Source organism: Cryphonectria parasitica (assembly GCF_011745365.1).
Source record: "Cryphonectria parasitica EP155 unplaced genomic scaffold M406scaffold_1, whole genome shotgun sequence".
NCBI lineage: Eukaryota > Fungi > Ascomycota > Sordariomycetes > Diaporthales > Cryphonectriaceae > Cryphonectria > Cryphonectria parasitica.
In genome coordinates, this window is record NW_024468909.1 from 1104837 (window position 1) to 1122307 (window position 17471).

General features: G+C 53.0%; 4 protein-coding genes across 4 annotated transcripts; all 4 read left to right on the forward strand.

Annotated features, from left to right (window-relative positions):
- Positions 1-328: 328 nt before the first annotated feature.
- On the forward strand, positions 329-869 carry M406DRAFT_325212 (uncharacterized protein; the record flags this gene model as incomplete). Its single annotated transcript, XM_040919959.1, has 2 exons — positions 329-491; positions 601-869. 2 exons carry the CDS (start codon positions 329-331, stop codon positions 867-869), a joined length of 432 nt encoding a protein of 143 aa, XP_040780686.1.
- A 3333-nt stretch (positions 870-4202) lies between these two features.
- Positions 4203-5740, forward strand: M406DRAFT_320041 (uncharacterized protein). The gene is made up of 4 exons (XM_040919338.1): positions 4203-4380; positions 4527-4598; positions 4682-4794; positions 4905-5740. Exons 1-4 carry the CDS (start codon positions 4367-4369, stop codon positions 5459-5461), a joined length of 756 nt encoding a protein of 251 aa, XP_040780687.1. The 5' UTR covers positions 4203-4366; the 3' UTR covers positions 5462-5740.
- An 820-nt stretch (positions 5741-6560) lies between these two features.
- M406DRAFT_244955 (Phox-like protein) lies at positions 6561-7703 on the forward strand (the record flags this gene model as incomplete). Its single annotated transcript, XM_040916290.1, has 1 exon — positions 6561-7703. One exon carries the CDS (start codon positions 6561-6563, stop codon positions 7701-7703), a length of 1143 nt encoding a protein of 380 aa, XP_040780688.1.
- Positions 7704-15702: 7999 nt separating this feature from the next.
- Positions 15703-16303, forward strand: M406DRAFT_233108 (uncharacterized protein; the record flags this gene model as incomplete). The annotated part of the gene is made up of 2 exons (XM_040915931.1): positions 15703-16070; positions 16144-16303. Coding segments are annotated over 2 exons (528 nt in total), but the record flags the coding sequence as incomplete, so codon positions are not given.
- Positions 16304-17471: the final 1168 nt, after the last annotated feature.

Consider the following 17471-nt stretch of genomic DNA (forward strand, 5'->3'; position numbering starts at 1 on the left):
ATAGACTCACTGTTTCACAGCACACTGTTCTATCTGACAATTTCTGGCCTCCGCAACATGTAAGATGATTGTCGTCGCTTCAAGTAAACGGCTGACAGGTCTCAAACTCACCCACTTTGTAGGACTAAATAGGGAGAAATATACGTAATGAGTTGTAGGACAGGTGGGAGACGATTTGAGTTGATCAGAGATGAGAGTAATATAAAGCAGCCCAAATTCCTGTTCCAAACAGACAACTTCACCCCTCGCCAATCATCCATCAACCTGCCACGCCTTCTGTCTGCACTCAACACAACACTACCAAAATAGCACTACACACAAATACGACATGATGAAGTACTTTGCCCTCATTTCCGCTCTCGCAGCCACTGCTTACGGTGTTGCCTACCACTGCGAAACGTCTTGCAATGACAACGACAACAGCATTCTGGCCGACTGCAGCACGGCGCAACTCGACATCCCCACGACCGACAGCGCCTCGGGCACCGACAGTAAGTCCAAACGATGATTCCTACTATTTACTATGAATTACAATTTCCCAAAGATCAAGGACGGAACTGTTTCTTGTAGGATATTTCGCTGACATCCGATGTTGTACAGACACGAACTGGATCTCAGACACTTGCCGCATCGACTTCTTCCCCAACGGAGAGTCAGTGGACTACTCGGTCCTCTCAGAGTACGCCGAGAACCTGCTCAACAAGTGCTGCGGTGAAGGCACCGATGGCGAAGCTGCATGTGCAGGCATTGCACAGGACGACGGGGACCCTATGACCCTCGGTGGTGGGTGCATCTGTGTGCACAACAAGAGCGTGGCGCCTTGTGACTGCGCGGCTGCCGAAACGGATAACTTCATCAACTGCACGTGAATCGGTGTCATGGTGAATGCCTCTGTCCATTCCTGACCGCCACGTTGTTAGAGTTACTGATGTCTTTCTGGATTTTGTTTTGGGGGGTTCTACCGTAACAACGACATCGGGAAGGCGTCTCAGATGTGAATGCCATGACGGTTTCTACAGGGAGGGTGGAACTAGATAACATTCTTCTTGTCTGAGGATGGTGCTGAGTTGTTAAACAGAGTGAGGGAGTGAGTCGAGAGGTCATTGTCTGTTCTTCTGTGTATATATCTTCATGTATCCGCTGGTTTCAAGGGCGCTCACCCTCCACTGAGTAATATGTCAAGTCTTTAAATCATTAACTGTCATATTCTTTATGAAAGCCTCTACGAATTAATTCCCAGCGACGTATCGCAAAGTAATGATAGAGTTAATTACATGGTAGGCTGTCATTCTGGTACACTTATTTACTATGCCACTCCATGATCTTAACTATGCCTACCTCCTGCCTCTCGACCCACCAGCCTTTTTCGGCACCCTCGCCTTCGCTTTGGCTGCTTTGAACGCAGGGCCGTTCTTGACCTTGTCCTTTATGCCCTTCTTCTTGTCTTTCTTGAACTCGAGCACAGCGCCTTTGCCGGCGCGTTCCGCCGCACCCTTCTTCCACACCTTACCCTCCTTCCTCTCGGACTTGGCATCTAGCTTCTTCTTATCCTTGTTACTCAGTTTGCCGTTGGCATGCTTGTTCTTCAACTTCTCCCTATCGCCATTCAGCTCTGCGCGCCCGGCCTCCTTGGCGGCAACCTTGTCTCTCTCCGTCTCGAACCACGTCCGCTTCGGCCGGCCCTTGATCTCGTCCTCGTGGCGGATGAGGTTCTCGCCCTTCTGCACCTGCATTTCGACATGCTGCATTTGCTTCTCCTCCTTTTCTTCGACCTGGATCATTTCCACTTCATCCTCGAGTTCGTCCACCTGCGCCTGGAGCTTGTCGGCCTCAGATGGGTCGATCACCCGACTGCTGATCTTGGCTCCCTGAGACTTGCCCGCCTTCACGGCCGACTTGACGACTTTTCGATCGGGCTCCGCGGCGAGTGTGATGGCTACACCAGAGCGGCCTGCGCGGGCTGTACGACCAACTCGGTGAAGGTAGATCTCGACGGTCTGCGGAGCTTCGTAGTTGATGACCGTGTCGACGCCCTTGATATCAAGACCACGAGAGGCCAAGTCTGTGGCGAGCAGGAAGGAGACCTTGCCGTCTCTGAAGGCCTCTACGCTAGCGATACGTTGCGTCTGGTTCATGCTGCCATGCAGCTCCGCGCAAGAGAGTCCTAGGAGCCCAAAGATAATGCGAACTTGGTGGGCAATCTTCTTTTGCCGGAAGAAGATGATCACTCGTTCCTTGTAGAGGTTCTTGACGATGTAGAGCAGGTAGCCCATACGTTTCTCCTCGCGACCCGGTCGCAGACGAACAAATTCCTGGGTGAGGGTGTTGACGGTCTTCCTTTGGGAGTCGACCATGATCCTGACAGGCCTGTTCATCCCTAGACGGATGAGCTTGTCGACGGAGGATGTCATGGTGGCCGAGAAAAGCATCGTCTGGCGGGACTTGGGAAGTGTAGTGAGGATCTCGTTCAACTCGTCCGCGAATCCATCCTCCAACATTCGATCGGCCTCATCTAGCACCAAGATTTCCACAGTCTCGACTGCGAAACTGGCAGAGTTGCGCATGTGATCGATGAAACGACCAGGAGTGGCGATGACCACGTCTGGCCGTAAACGTAATTCGGCTTCCTGCACTTTGAGGCTCAGACCACCAACAGCCAGACAAAACTTGATGTCTGTATGGCTGGCCAGTTTTGTGGCTACTGCGTGTCCCTGGATTGCCAGCTCACGCGTAGGGGTAAGAATGACGACCCGCGTGGTCGGGACCTTCTTTGGCCGGTAAAGAAGACGTTCCAGTATGGGCACGACGAAGGCTGCCGTCTTTCCTGATCCAGTGACGGCACCACCCACAAGATCCTTACCCATGAGTGCAATAGGGACAGCTTTGGCCTGGATAGGAGTGGGCTTGGTGAACCCGACGTTGGCGAGACCGCGGAGAATGGGTCGAGATAGTGACATGGTCTGGAATGAGCCAGCAGCATCCTTCTTGCCAGGCTTGGCTGTTTCCTCGGGGGCGAAGAAGGCGTCTCTCTTAGCAGCCTCCTCTGCATCATCTTCGTCATCGGACTCGGAATCGCGGCCATCGTCGTCTGGATGCCCCACTGGCGTGGCGACAGAGGCATTGTCATCATCCTCCTCCTCCTGTGCGTCGTCTTCGTCATCATCTGAGCCCACACCCGGTATTTGGTCGTCTGCATCAGACTCCTCAACGTCCGAGCCAACGTTCATGCCAAATGCCTCATCGTTTAGCGCTTCGTCGTCATCGTCCTCGAGTTCGATGTCACCGTCTTCGTCGCTGGCAGCCTCACTCGTCGCTTCTTTTTCAGATTCGCTCGGGCCAGTTGTCTTGCCTTCTTTCTTGTCACGTCTTCTCCTTATTATGTCGTCAAGAACGTCCTTCCTTTGTTCGCCCATTGCATTCTTTGCGCCATCAAAGCCCCAGCCCTCGAATTCCTGGATCACGTCGTTGTCACCTGCGACGAACTCGAAGTCCGAGTCCATGGCGCCATCATCCTCTTCATTCTTGCCCCAAATGCCTTCCTGGCCACCATGAGCCTCTGTTTTCTTCGACTTCTTGCCCTTCTTGGTCTTGGCTTTCTTTTGTGGGGGAGGGGCGATCTCTTCCTCTGGGACGTCTTCGTTGTCCGAGATGGTAAGAACAAAATCGTCCTCTGCCTTGCGCTTTGAAGGTGCCATGGCAGCGTTGAAGGCCGGCAGATGTGGCCGGCAATTGGAAATTTGGATCGCTGATAGATAATGGGTTTCAATAGCAATCGAAATTTCAAGAGGAAAAGGCCGAGGAGGAGAAGGGAAGGGGAAAATTGAGAAAAAGACGTTGCTCAGGATGAATCGTCTCAACTTTGCTCCCCTGCAAATTGAGGTTGGACCCCTGCTCCGAAACTTTTTTTTTTCTTCGCTGCAGAAGGGGAGCTAAGACGCCCACACGACTATGCCTGCCCCGCACCAGGCTTCCAAGATTGCCCCACGCAGACTGTTTTTCCAAGCAAGGTTGATTGGGTAACGAGGCCAACAGCCAGCTAACGCCTTCAGTAGCTACCTCACCTGTCAAGGCCCAACGGAACCTGGCTGATGATTTTGTTTTCTTAACGACAAGCCCGGCCCATCTGGATCCAAACAAGCGACGTCGTCTTTCAACTATTGCGATTTCTCTTCTGAACCCGAGTTGTCTTTCCCCTTTCGTCTGCCTGACGCCAGACCGGCTATCGTTTTCCTCCCTGCGACGCTTTTCTTTTGTGATACCCAAACAGTACTTTCCCCACTGTCGATCACCGTCTTCGCGCGAAGCCTGGACAAGATAGACACAAGTCATTACTGTCCAACACATCAACGAGAAGAAAACAGACATCATGGGTGAATCACGGTCAGTACCCAACTAATGTCTCCGTGTCTCCTGGCGTCTTCGAAATGCTTATCAATCATGTTGATTTTGCATTGTCGATCTTTGCAAGGATACGAATACTTGCCAGCGATGCTCGAAGATACTGACAACTGACGTGACCACCACAGACAAGAACTCCTGTCATGGATGAACAGCCTCTTGCAGCTCAACATGACCAAAGTTGAGCAATGCGGAACTGGGTACGTACCGGCATTCTTTTGGCGAAGAGGACCTTAAACAACCGATGATCACGAGGCTGACAAGGACGCGTTCGATGATCTAGCGCTGCCCTCTGCCAAATCTACGACAGCATCTTCCAAGATGTGCCGATGTCTCGAGTCAAGTTCAACGTCAACACCGAGTATGCCTACATACAGAACTTCAAGGTCTTGCAGAGTCAGTCTTCCGTCCCCACCCTTTCCTCTGGGCGTCCACTCTCCCTTCTCCAGCGCATCGCAGAAGTAATAAGGCAGTTGGCATGCTGACTTATGAGACACGTGCTACAGACACCTTCGCGAAGCACCAGATCGACAAGACCGTCCCCGTTCAGGCCCTCGTGAAGTGCAAGATGCAGGACAATCTCGAGTTTCTGCAGTGGACTAAGAGGTTCTGGGACCAATACTACCCCGGCGGTGACTACGATGCCGTGAGCCGACGCAAGGGCGCTGCTGTGGGAGGCGCCGGCGGCGGCGCTGCACCCCGAGCCGCAGCAGGTAGCGCCGCCGCGCGACGGGTTGGTGGCACGACCCCGTCTGGAGGCGCTCGTCTGGGTGTAGGCAAGGCTGCCGGTGGTGGCGCTGCATCCGCAGCGCTGCAGGCGGAGATCACGCAGCTTAAGGAGACGGTGGTGGGTCTGGAGCGGGAGCGGGATTTTTACTTCTCTAAGCTGCGCGACATAGAACTGCTCGTCCAGCAGGCTGTCGAGGAAGACCCAGAGCTCGAGAAGCAGGAGGACGGCCTGGTCAAGCAGATCCAGCTGATTCTCTACTCGACGGAGGAGGGCTTCGAGATCCCTGCCGAAGGGGAGGAAGAGGAGGGCTTGGACGACCAGGAGACTTTCTGATCGCCCTGACCGGCAGGTTGGCGAGATGCTCCTCTTGATGAGCCCATAGAACGCCTCTCCACCTGGACCTGTGCCAACGAGATCGCTCCGAAAACTTAGGTTGGGGATGTTGTAATGGGTTTAATGTAAGAACTTCGAGAGGGTCTTGAGTGCGTGATAGACAGAATCTTGGTCAACTAAGGCAGACTTGTACGGATAGTCTAGTTGACTTGGGGTCATGGCACGCCGTGTGGGCAACTTCACTAGTGATTAGACACAAGATAATTATTTCGCATTCTCACGCCAACAACCAACCCCTGGGGTCTCCAAGACGTCCGGGCCTTCCGTCTGGTTCCAAACTTTCCCACGCTTTGAAGGGGATCCACAGGGCTGTCATCGGGCCCCTGTCTGTCCATCTGTCTGCCTGTTCCCGTTGTGAGGTTTTCCATTTAGGGACCATGCAGACGCAGTCTAGCAGATCTCTTGCACACCAGGCATCAACCGAGTTCTCATCAAGGTTTCGGTAGTCACTGTCATCAGCGCCAACTGCAGGGCCTAGTGGCCGAACTCTAGGCCATTTTGGATGTCTAGGGCTGCTGACGGGAACAGGTGGCTTGGACAACGAGCCCGCTGCAAAGAGCTGTGTCCCCAACTGTCGTAGTCACTGTGGAGAAGCGAACAGCGCATGACAAAGTTCCGAAGTTCCCTGGGCGTCAGACCTGTCTCAGCGTGTCATGGTCACTGTCACTCTCTCTAGGCTTCACCAACCCAACTTTATCCATCGCTCTCCCTCCCTCTCCTCAACAGTCACACTTCCTCAACATTCTGGGGGCTTTTTCTTCCCTCTTAGCTTCTTTATGCAATCGCTACAACTAGGTGGTTGAGTTTCTTTTTACTCCAACAAGCAAACTGCATTTACGCCTTGACAAAGCGGGCGTAGCTGGTTAACCGCATCGCCCGCGTGGTTCATTTCCTAGAGGCAACGAGAGGCCGCACGAGACATACCGAACGTATACTGTGGGCATGCTCTACGAATCACGAAACAAAACGACTTTCATTGCGTTCCTCTGTCGGCTACATCCACTCATATAGTCCAGCCTGCGAGGCACCGACCGCAACAATGGCGCCACCCATCGAGATCTCCGTCCCAACAACCTCCGTCACATCTCCTCCCGACGCGAAGCCTTTCACGCAATACAACATCACTCTCCGCCTTCCTCTCCGCTCCTACGTCGTCCAGAAGCGCTACACCGACTTCAACAACCTTCACACAGCCCTTACCAGCCTCGTCGGCGCACCACCCCCGGCTCCGCTACCAGGCAAGCACTGGTTCAAATCGACAGTCTCGTCGGCAGAACTAACAGAGGACCGCCGGCGTGGTCTCGAGACCTACCTGCGCTCGATAGCGGAGTCGCCTGACCGGCGATGGCGCGACACGCCCGCATGGCGAAGCTTCCTCAACCTGCCGGCGGTGGGCGGCGGCAGCGCGGCGAGCTCAAGCGGGATCGGGGTCGAGGGCAAGCTGCCCGCTATAAACACAAGAGAGGGCAACGCCGCGGCCGCGAGCGATCCACGCACGTGGACTGATTTACACCGTGAGATGAAGGGTCTGCTAGGAGAGGCCAGGCAGCAGCTCTCCAAGAGGGACGCGGCGTCGGACGTGGGCGTCGGGTACATAGGCGGCGCCCCGACGCAGGCATTGGAGGCTGGGGCTGCGGCGAAGAGGGCGCTGGTTCGTGCATCCAACCTCATCAGGGCGCTGGACGACGGGCTCAAAGACATGGGCGACCGCAGGAAGCTGGGCGAAGGCGAGCTCCTGCGCAGACGGGACCTGGTGGCTGCGGCGCGGCAGGAGAGAGACGGCCTCGAGAAGGTCGGCGCAAGCATCGGTGGTTCGGCGGGCCATGGCGCAGCTGGTGGGCGGGATGGCCCCGTCAGCTCAGGAGATAAGGCGGTGCTCCTCGGGCGCGGCGGCACGGGGACGGCCAGGCGGGTGCTTGGGGCACCGCTGCCCGAGACGGAGAGGACGCGGGAGCTGGACAACGCAGGCGTGTTGCTGCTTCAGAAACAGCAGATGGCGGAACAGGACCAGGACGTGGAGGAGCTGACGCGGATCGTGCGGCGGCAGAGGGACGTGGGCATGGCGATCGAGCGCGAGGTGAGAGAGCAGTTGGATTTGTTGAACGAGACGGATGAGCATGTGACCCGGGTGGGCGTCAAGCTGGACGTCGCGAACAAGAAGACACGGAAGCTGGGACAGTGAGGGGGAAAACATCCCTTTGCATATAAGTTGATTCATCGTGGTGATATTCATGTTCTTAAGCAAATTTCGACTAGGCCCGTCTGGCAAGCGAAGCGAAGCCACGCTCGAGGAGAGGAATAATATATCCAAGGCATAGCACATTATTAGTTGTAATTTACCGTATAACGAAACATTCATTCGACTTCTTTCACCCATCTCAAGTGTTATAGCCTACAACATTCTTACCAGACCAGTTGTCATCCTTCCTCAGCAGACTGAGTCGTCATCTTGGATAGGCCTTGGTATCCACTAAAAATCTCACCTCGAGTAAACGATACTTATATAAGGAGCATTTCTCTAGGGTTTAGCAGTGCTGCAAAGTCGTCCGCCACGTTCCAAATCTGCCTCTCTGGTCTGCTATGCTGTTGCCATCCAGACTGAAAAAGAGACCGACCAGATCGCAGTTCCGAGAGTTCAAATCTCAGAGAATAAGTTCAGTCGAGTAGGACACGTCAACATCGGAGTCTTCAACACAAAACAAAAACACACCTAGGCTAGGGCTGAGTGTCTGGTTCCGTAGCCCCTACATAGTCTACATAGTAAGTACCATAGTACTACAAATGCATGGTACTGCAGCATGCACTAATAATACTACAAGAGCATATACTTTGGTTCTATATGCATGTCTCTGCCTTCTTCGGCAGGCACAAGCAACGCTCTTACGTCATCGACAGGGTCAATAATGGGTCAAGACGGGGACAGGCGAAAAAGGGACGAGCCGATGTTGCTGTGTCAACCGGGAGGCCGGGTAGACACTAAAGAGCTGGACTGGGGACGAAAAGAAAAGAGAGGAGGGTGGGGGTGAGAACCAGAACCAATTTCACCGATACCCTGAGTGACTGCAACGTTTGTGCGTGGCTTGGAGCCCGTAGTCTTTTGCTTTTCTTCCTGGGTTGGGTGTCATTGGCGCGCGGGTTCGTGTAGTAAGTGGCTTGGGTGTGTGGTAAGACTGGGCGCCAAAGAAGAAGAAAAAAAGAAGGAAAAAAACGGTTGTTCTTTTCCTGTCCAAGCGGCCTGTACCACCTCGAACACTTCTTGATGCCTGGCTTGTACTCTAAATTATGTGGTCTTAAGAAAACAGTTCAGCGTAGAGAAACAGGGGTCCGAAGCAAAGATAAATGTTGGGTATACGATTCGGGTCTGAACCAATGAATATGTAGCAGAGTGATTCACCATTTGGCGCCTGATGACCCGACTGTGGCGTTAGGAACCTTGGTAGATGTGATCGAGGTTTTTGCATGGGCGGTTGCGGTTGTAACCCCTTCTTAGGAGATTATGTCCCGAGCAAGATACTATGGTGCAGTATTGGTCCTCGTTGAGCACTCTATGCGTTGCCATTCGTCATCAGGTGGTTGTTACAAGGTGTCGCCACAGCGCTGTGTGGCAGCACTACTAATACGCACCCTGTCAAAGTCGTCTCACATAAGACAGATGCAGGGAACAAGAGTACACCACCAAAGATCCTTGTATATGGCTGTCAACGGTCATGTTGTGCTCCCATCCAAGAGGATCTAGTTAGATTACCCCTTTTTGTAGTACTTTGACTGTCTTCCATCTATATACTATGATTTCATGTTCTATGATCATCAGGGGACTATTGACTGTGAAGCAAAAGGTTTAGGCTGGCTAGTGTTCTAAACTGTTTTAGGGCCCCATGATACTAAGATGTACTTGACATTGTAACCATTGGAGGATGTGATCAAAGTGGAGAGAGAAGCATGGGGAGAGAGGGGGTGGGTCTCGACAAAGAGAGGGCTGGCAAGGACAACACGCCCAGGATGAAAATCGGGAGGCTGGTGATTGAGCCACTTGAACAAAAGTGATGCAGGATGCTGATTGCCCCTCAATGTGCTGTACCATGAGCTTTTGCCTTTTGGAGTCCCTCTGGGACAACAATACTCTGGGCATCTGCAGGTTTTTGTTTGTTCTCCTTGTGCTTCAGTGCAAAGGTATTCTCCAATGTGTACTGTCAACGAGTACAATGGTACCTAACTATGATTGCCCAGTCCAGTGGTACAAAGTGCTCGGGTAGCAGCCTGGCAGACAGATATCCCTGTCAAGGCCAGCATCTGTTCTCAAGGATCCCCCACCTAACTTTTTTTTCTGGCTGGCCCCGGCTGCAGTGTCCCTCCAAGAGCAATTAGTGTAAACAACGATTGACATCTGCTGCTGCATGTTTTGACTGCATTTTGCAACCTTGATGCTGCACGACCCAATCGAATCACGACAGCACACCACACACCAGACGCTACCTTTCCTTAGCAGCAGGTACCACCTAAATGCTGCCATAGTCACTCGACGAGACTGCCTGATCCACTAACCTGACAGAACCCCTTCTTTCTTTTTTATCTGTCTGCCCCTCAACCTCGACACAAAATTCCAGATCCAGCATCTTGACTTGTTCCCAGCAGCTCTTCAAGGTCCACATCTTATCTCTCCATTGACCACGACATCACAGGTCTGACTCTGCCTTTCTGTGTCTACAGTCTTCAACACCAACAAAACTGCTCTGGTTTTTCAACCTCTCCTCCTCGAAATTGTCGCCCATTAGCTGGCGTGTGTTTTCTGTGTGTTTACTTTGCCAAGTTTTCGGTAAGTCTGAGCCTACTCCAACCCTCCCTCCTCCATCAATTGACTGCCTTTCTTCCCTACCCCATGATCCTTGAACCGCCCCTCCCCCCCCCCCATAATCGAGCCGTGATATTAGCATGGACAAGGGCGTCGAGGATGGGAAAGCTGACTTGAGCTCTTCCTCTCTGATCTAGGGCCATTTAATTTCGAGCAAACTGAGCCTACCTCCCAATGGCTTCCAAGAAATACCACTAGACAACTGTGTCTTCTTTTTTTTTTATTTTTCTTTTTTTGTGTGTGTTTGTTCCACCACACACGGTCGCGTCTTCTCGAATCGGTCCCCGCCCTCGAGTGCGGTCGTCCCGCGAGCGACAGTCGGGCTCTTGTGACGACTTGTCGAAATGGCCAGTCCGCCTCCACCGCCTCCGCCTCACGGTGAGGCCCCGAAGACAACAGCTGGAGGAGCAGGCCTGCCCCCCGGCAAATACGATGTCTTCATCATACCCGAACATTCGGCTGGTTCCGGCTTTCTCTACCTTCCCTCGCTGCGAACCAACACAAATAGCTTCATCGCCGGCTTCGCCTCCGCCCTTATTGTGGTTGTTCTCGCGCAGAGCATGGCCCCCGCCTTCCAGGCCTGGTGGGCCAACTTTCAGGGCATGGGCAACGCCGGCATGATGCTGCTTGTGGTGGCCGTCGGACTGGGAGCTTGGTCGCTTGGCCGACAGGCGTCGGATGGTACAGGTTCCCGAGCTTCAGAAGGTGGTTTCTACAACGGTGGTGGGGGATCCATGCCGAGCGGCGCTGGCGGGTTCGGTAGTGCTGAATCCAATGCCCACGGTGCCCATCAAGGACCCTCGCCCACCGCAGGTCCGCCTCCAAACACTCACGTTCCCCCAGGTGGGTCGCAGCCCAGTGCGAACAAACCAGCTGGATCGTATCAGCGACCTCCCCCTCAGCCTCGAGCGCAGGCACAGGCACAGCCTGAGCCGCCAAAGGCTCAACCCCCACCACCATCCTCACCCCAGCCGAGCGCAGCTAAGCCACAGGCAGAATCACCCAGGAACGCATGGGAGAAGGCTCGGGAAGAGGTCCGACGCAAGGAGGAAGAGCGCAAAGCCAAGGAGGCCGAGGATAAGCGTAGGGCAGACGCGGCCGCCCGGCTGAAGGAGCTCAGAGACAGGGAGGCCCGCGAGCGTGCACAGCGGGAGGCCGACAAGGCGCGCCGAGAGGCCGAGGCCAAGGAAAAGGCAGACAAGGAGGCCAAGGAGGCTCGGGCGAAGGAGCTCAGAGAGCGCCTGGTAAGAGAGCGTGAAGAACGACGAAAGAAGCTCGAAGAGGAGAAGGAGAGAGAAAAGAAGCGCAGAGAGGAAGATGCCAGCCAGTCCCGCGTTTCCAGCTCATATGCTTACTCTGGCGTTGGCGAAAAGACAAATCCGTGGCCCAATGGAAAGCCACCCACGGTGTCGCCGCAAGCAGGAAACCCACCACCGGCCGCCGCCTCCTCCTCTCCCACCAAGAAGCCACCTGCGCCCACGGCACGGACCTTTGTGGGCACCGAGGAGGAGGCCTACTCATACCGACCATACGACAAGCCCAAGCCGCCAGGCCGTCGGGCCTCCAACTCAGATCTGTCCGAGTCGTCGTGGGCCCCGTCGCAGTCGACGGCGCGTACGACGCCGCCGCCATCCGTGCGTGGTCCATACTCGACCAAGGACCCCGACAAGATCGTCATCAAGGCAGTCTATTGCTTCATGAACCAGTTCTCCAAGACCCCCGCTTCCCAGCTCATCTCGGGTGTTGGTTCCGTCACCGACGGCCTCATCCTCCGCATCACCACGGAAGGCCTCTTCATTGATGATGACGTCCGAGGTGTGGCACAGCGGGAGTGGGACGTCAAGGCCTGGACCCTCAAGATGGTAGAGGTATGGTGTCCCGTGCACTTTTTGGCTTGTGCGATTGCTGCGAATTCTCCCCCGTCCCCCACCGGTTCTTCTTCGAAAACCAAACAGACCCCCCCTGCTTTGAACAAGATCAGTACTGCTTTCTTCGCCAAGACGACGGGAGGAAGTGTCCGTCTGCGCGCCGCGGAGAGAGGGAACCCCAAGACGCTGTCAGGCGACGACGCGGATACCTACCTCACCGAGGTGCTGGCCTCGTGCAAAGGCTCCTGTCGGCTTGGCGACTGCGCGTCCACCTTTGATCCTTCGAACCTCAGCAATGATACCTCTAGTGTGGCGTCCGGCTCGACTCGTACTAACAGCACCGCACAGACCGGAGACTGGAAAGCCAGAGGACTTCACCTTCTGCGAGCGACGATCCGGGACCAGGACGGAAAGCGATATATGTTTGTCATCGGCGAGGAGGAAGGATGGAAGGTGGCTGTAGGGCTGCAGCGCCTGAGAAAGGGCTCGCAGGTCCGCTCGCTCGGCCTCTCAGGGCTCGGTGGTTTGGAGACCAAGAACACCCTCGAAATGCTCGGCTGGGGTTGAAGGGAGGAACCATGATATATCACGGGGGTGCCTTGATTTTCTCCCTGGATGTTTTGGTGGCAAGTCCGTCCCACACAATGTTCCAGGATCTGGGGTTCCATTCATACCTAGGGACGATACCAATCTCAAAACATACTCTGGACTGGAGACGACAGTTCTACTCAACCAAACAATATGGTCAAGCACGACGAAAGATCTCTCCGATCGAGGAACGGGAAGAGGGCGGAAATAATCGCATTGACGGACTGCATTCGCGCATAACGGAAGAGGACCTGAGGGCAACGGCGCGATGGAAGGTCCCCCTGCTTTCAGCACCACATAGGGAAGTGGGGATTATTGGAATTATGTTGTTGTTGGAGATACCATAGAGCGACTTTGATATGCTGCGAGAAATGATGATGCAACGAAAACATAGGGCGGGCGCAAGGGGGAATCAAATACCTGTCTGCCAGCGATGGCACTATAAGGAGGTGGGAAGGCGGGAGGTCACACTTGACATTCCAGTAGCAGCCGCCCGGTTGAATATTGTGACATTCCAGACACCAGGCTACACGGCCGAATGAATCAAGCCCTTTTCTGTTTTGTTTTTTTCAAGTGTGGCATCATTATGTTTCTATCGGGATAACTGTTGCGATAGCAACGTAGAGTAGGACTATGACGGTGCATCTTGTAAATTTGATGACTAAAGTAAGCCGCCTAAGACCAGAATTTGCGTGGAGAGTTTACATGATGCCAGTGCATAACATACGATGCTCACAGCTTCGGAAAACAAAAGAGCAGACGGGCAGCACGAGTACACTGGCACGTCATGAGTGAGTGAACAATCTATCACGCAAGACTCCCGATCGGAAAGGGCTTGTATCCAGAGGTTTACAGTCAGCTGCCGTTCCTATCCAAACATCAACTGAAAGAACGGCCAAGTTTAGAAGTCAACGTCTGCATATGAAGGATGTCTTTGTAGGTCAAGTAAATCGCACAGTTCCTGTTTCCGTCTTTTGGCGATCCCGTTGTGCGGTAGCGCGAGCAGTGAAATGTTGACTTCGTGGGGGGTAACATTTCACTTTGTGTCACCTGTGTTGTTTTCTGTTCCCAGACTATAAGGGCCTTTGAGAATGTGCAGAAGTAAAGGAGGGCTTTTACGGATGGGGAATAGGTGCTATTGTCATATGCTGAGGGTGCAAGGTCGCAGGTCTTGGAGCCCTTGCTGACGTTCAGGGGTCGGTGTGGCTCGATCTTCGTCACGTCAAGTCCAAAGTGTCATAGACAACATGTTGGTATCAAATGTTAAAATCGCAATTTCAGGACCGTCAGTATGGGGGATATAATATCGATACAGAGGCAGACATCGCTAGCACAGGACAAAATGCGCATTTTGGCATTTCCCAACACGTCATCCGCCACAATGTCAGGGCGGTACCGAGAGAGCCTCAGGGTCCGGGACCGTGGTGCTGAATAACCTTGGTGAGCTTATAAACAGCGTTGCTTGATGATCTTGTCCATATCATGTGAGGTTTGCTTTCAAACCTGCGTCGACCCTTTGGCATATTAATCAGGCCGTGCGCCCAATGCCGGTCCACAGTCATCCGTTCTTCCTTGACAGCCACATCCATCCTCAATTGCAAAACCCCATGTCTTGATGTGACGGTCTAAAATCGCATGTTGAGATGCTGCACAACTGAGGTCAAGTCGGGTTTGAGGTAATAACCAGAATCCATGATTTGTTAACACTCTTACAACCAGCTAGCCATGTGATACAGCTCAACCTGTGATGCGATCTAGGCCTCACAATGGGGACGAGTATCAGAGGTTTCCGACAATTCTAATACATAGGGAGGGCAACGAATGCAAGCAGGAAGTGTGACTCGCTGCACACCTGCTTTCACATCTGACCGAGGTACAGAATTCAGTCAACTATGATCAAATGATCGTCGAGCACCCTGAATAATACCAAGCTTTCCCACCTTGGCCAGGCTCTGGTGCATAGGGCGAGGAACAACAGGTTACAGGTGTCCAATCAGATCTTCGCGCATAGCTTGACGGAGCCTACCGAATTAGGGCTATACGCCATGTAAGCCCAGCCCTTCGCTGCCGGAACTAGTTTTTCTCTTGCAGGGCGCCCTCCAAAGGGCGTCAGCCTTACCAGCTATCAACCGCTATGCATGGAAGCGACGCAAACACTGCGAATGTATTCAAGATCCTCGCACAGACCGCGGAGGCAACATATTCCACTCGAGATTTCCCTTCTCGACTCGCAAACAAAATATGGTCTGTATCAGGTTTCATTTGGCGATCATTACGGTCATCACCTTGCGCATTGGATGATGGCTCCTACCACAACGAACAATCTACAGCTAGCAACAGTCGTCTCTATTTCAACGGCACAGACAACATATATTTCTGAAGCAGACAATCTTTCAAAGATTGATGCGCAAACCCAGGTCCCGATCATACTTGGCGTGTCTGCTGCATTCATGGTAGTATCAACGGTCGTCGTCGTGCTGCGCTTGTACACTCGCTATCGCATTATCAAAGTGTCTGGAAACGACGATATTGTGATGGGAATCGCACAGGTATGCTCAGAATCAGCCGTACCTTTTTGAAACTTCAATGAACTCATTGTTTGACTTTCCAGGTTCTGAACATTGCCCTCGTGATCACAACAATCTTTCGTATGCACTGCCGAGACAACTTCTTCTTGTTTCCATTCTCACCCTCTCGAATTTTCAAGACAAGTAATTTTGACAAAGGCAGAAACCCATTTCGGTCTCGGGCGTCATATTTGGGTGGTCAGTGAATACGATAGGAGAAAGCAGCTAGAGGTGTGTTGCGCTTAACTTGCGACGATCGAGAAGAGAAAGAAAAATAATGACCACCAGTAGCTGACGCAACCCAAGCTCTTGTTGGCAGGAGAGATGCTATATAACGCAGCGCGGGCCTTGACGAGAATCTCACTTGTTCTACTGTGTCGTCGAATCATCTGCGTCTTTCGAACACGAACTATCTGTTTCTGGTTGCTGGTACTTATACCGACCTGGTGTTCGATTACATTCATCCTCGACGCGCTCGCATGCACTCCAATGCGCATACTGCATCCAGATTTGGCCTACAAGTGTGTCCCGAGTTTCCAAATCTGGACACTTATAGCCGCTGCCGGGATTGTTATCGATTTCGCTGTCATTCTAGTCCCTCTGCCGAGCCTTTGGGCCTTGAAGATATCCAGAAAACGACGGATTGCACTTGTTTTTGTATTTGTCTTTGGATTCGGGTGAGGCCTTTGCCCCACCGCCTCCTACCCCCCCAAAAAACTGTCTATCTCGTCCTAATCAATTTGTTGTCAGTATCACTACCATTGTGGCGATTGCCCGCATATTTATGGTCAAAGGCGCATCGTTCAGTATAGATATTTCTTGGGGGTATTCTGCCTTTGCGTACTTAAGCGTGATCGAGGTCAATATGGGCATAATCTGCGCGTGTGTTATTTTACTGCGTCCTTTACTCGGCGGATTGGCTCCTACTGTAGTGCGATCGAGCTGCCTTGCAATTCCTACAGGAGAAGGGACCGCGAAAAGCCCGTTGAAAAGCCCGACAACACGTGCTGGCCACAGGACATCTGGCTGGGCGGATCTCGATGTGGAGCCGGCCTCGAACGGGAGCTTGGAGAAGACACCAGGTACGGAGGGCCCAGCCTCCCTCGAACCAGCCCACTTGGATGCTCGCCGGAGTTTGGCACCGCGGGTATCAACCTTGATCACAAGCGACACCAGCTTCCACGTGGAAAAGAGGCCTGAAGATACCCAGGCTCCGACAAAGCCCGTGCCAGTGAAGACAGATACTCAAGGTGGTGGTTTCATTTTGGTGACAACGGAAACAATCATCACCGAGGAAATCAGGGATTTGGAAAAGGAACCAAAGGAACAGCCATCAACATCACACTCAAGATCATCCGAAGGAGCATCAGTGATGCCTTGGTCGGAGGGGGAATAGCTGCTCGTCTCTGAATCATATTCTCGACACGGGCTTGAACATGGGATATGTACACCTCTTCATCGCGTTTTAGAGCTCTGGGACACCGGCCTGGTCCCATGATTTTTGCTTCCGACGACTGACGGGTTCATTCGTGTTGTATTTATCATACGTCTCGCGACGTCAAGAGCTATCCACTTGAAAATACCATTACAGATGTGATAGCCCTGGACTTTTATCAAGCGAGCGCATCCACTACCCTCGATGGCTTCGCCAAACACATTTGCTCAGTCCCCGGCCGCTAGAGAAGCAGACCGTCGAACTCTGAGGTTTTCGGAATTCTCCATCGACCAGTGCCTTTAGAATTAGTGAAAAGAGCAAATCAATAGACAGGCAGGCTTCTCACAATGTCGCTTGTCGTGGGAGCGTGGGTCTGTAGCGATTTTACAAGATTCGAAGTAATTCCAGCAGACCGCTTCCCGAACAACTTTCCTTTCTATCATTGTGAGAATGGAGCAATCACATGCACTCGCCCAGTTTCTCCCATGATCATTGCAGGTTGAAATTTCTTAAGCCAAGGACTATTCAAGCTCTCTGATAATCTCCCAATTTCTGACTATATTTAATCATGTTGTTGATCACCGGGGACGGCAGTCATAGACCATCCATAAGGCTCCTTAAGATGCTCAGGAGATAACCACTC

Excerpts from the sequence above, each read along its gene's own strand:
- M406DRAFT_320041 (XM_040919338.1), top strand. Across the intron at positions 4,599-4,681 it reads GTTGAGCAATGCGGAACTGG|CGCTGCCCTCTGCCAAATCT; the intron begins GTACGTACCGGC and ends TCGATGATCTAG. Across the intron at positions 4,795-4,904 it reads GAACTTCAAGGTCTTGCAGA|ACACCTTCGCGAAGCACCAG; the intron begins GTCAGTCTTCCG and ends CACGTGCTACAG.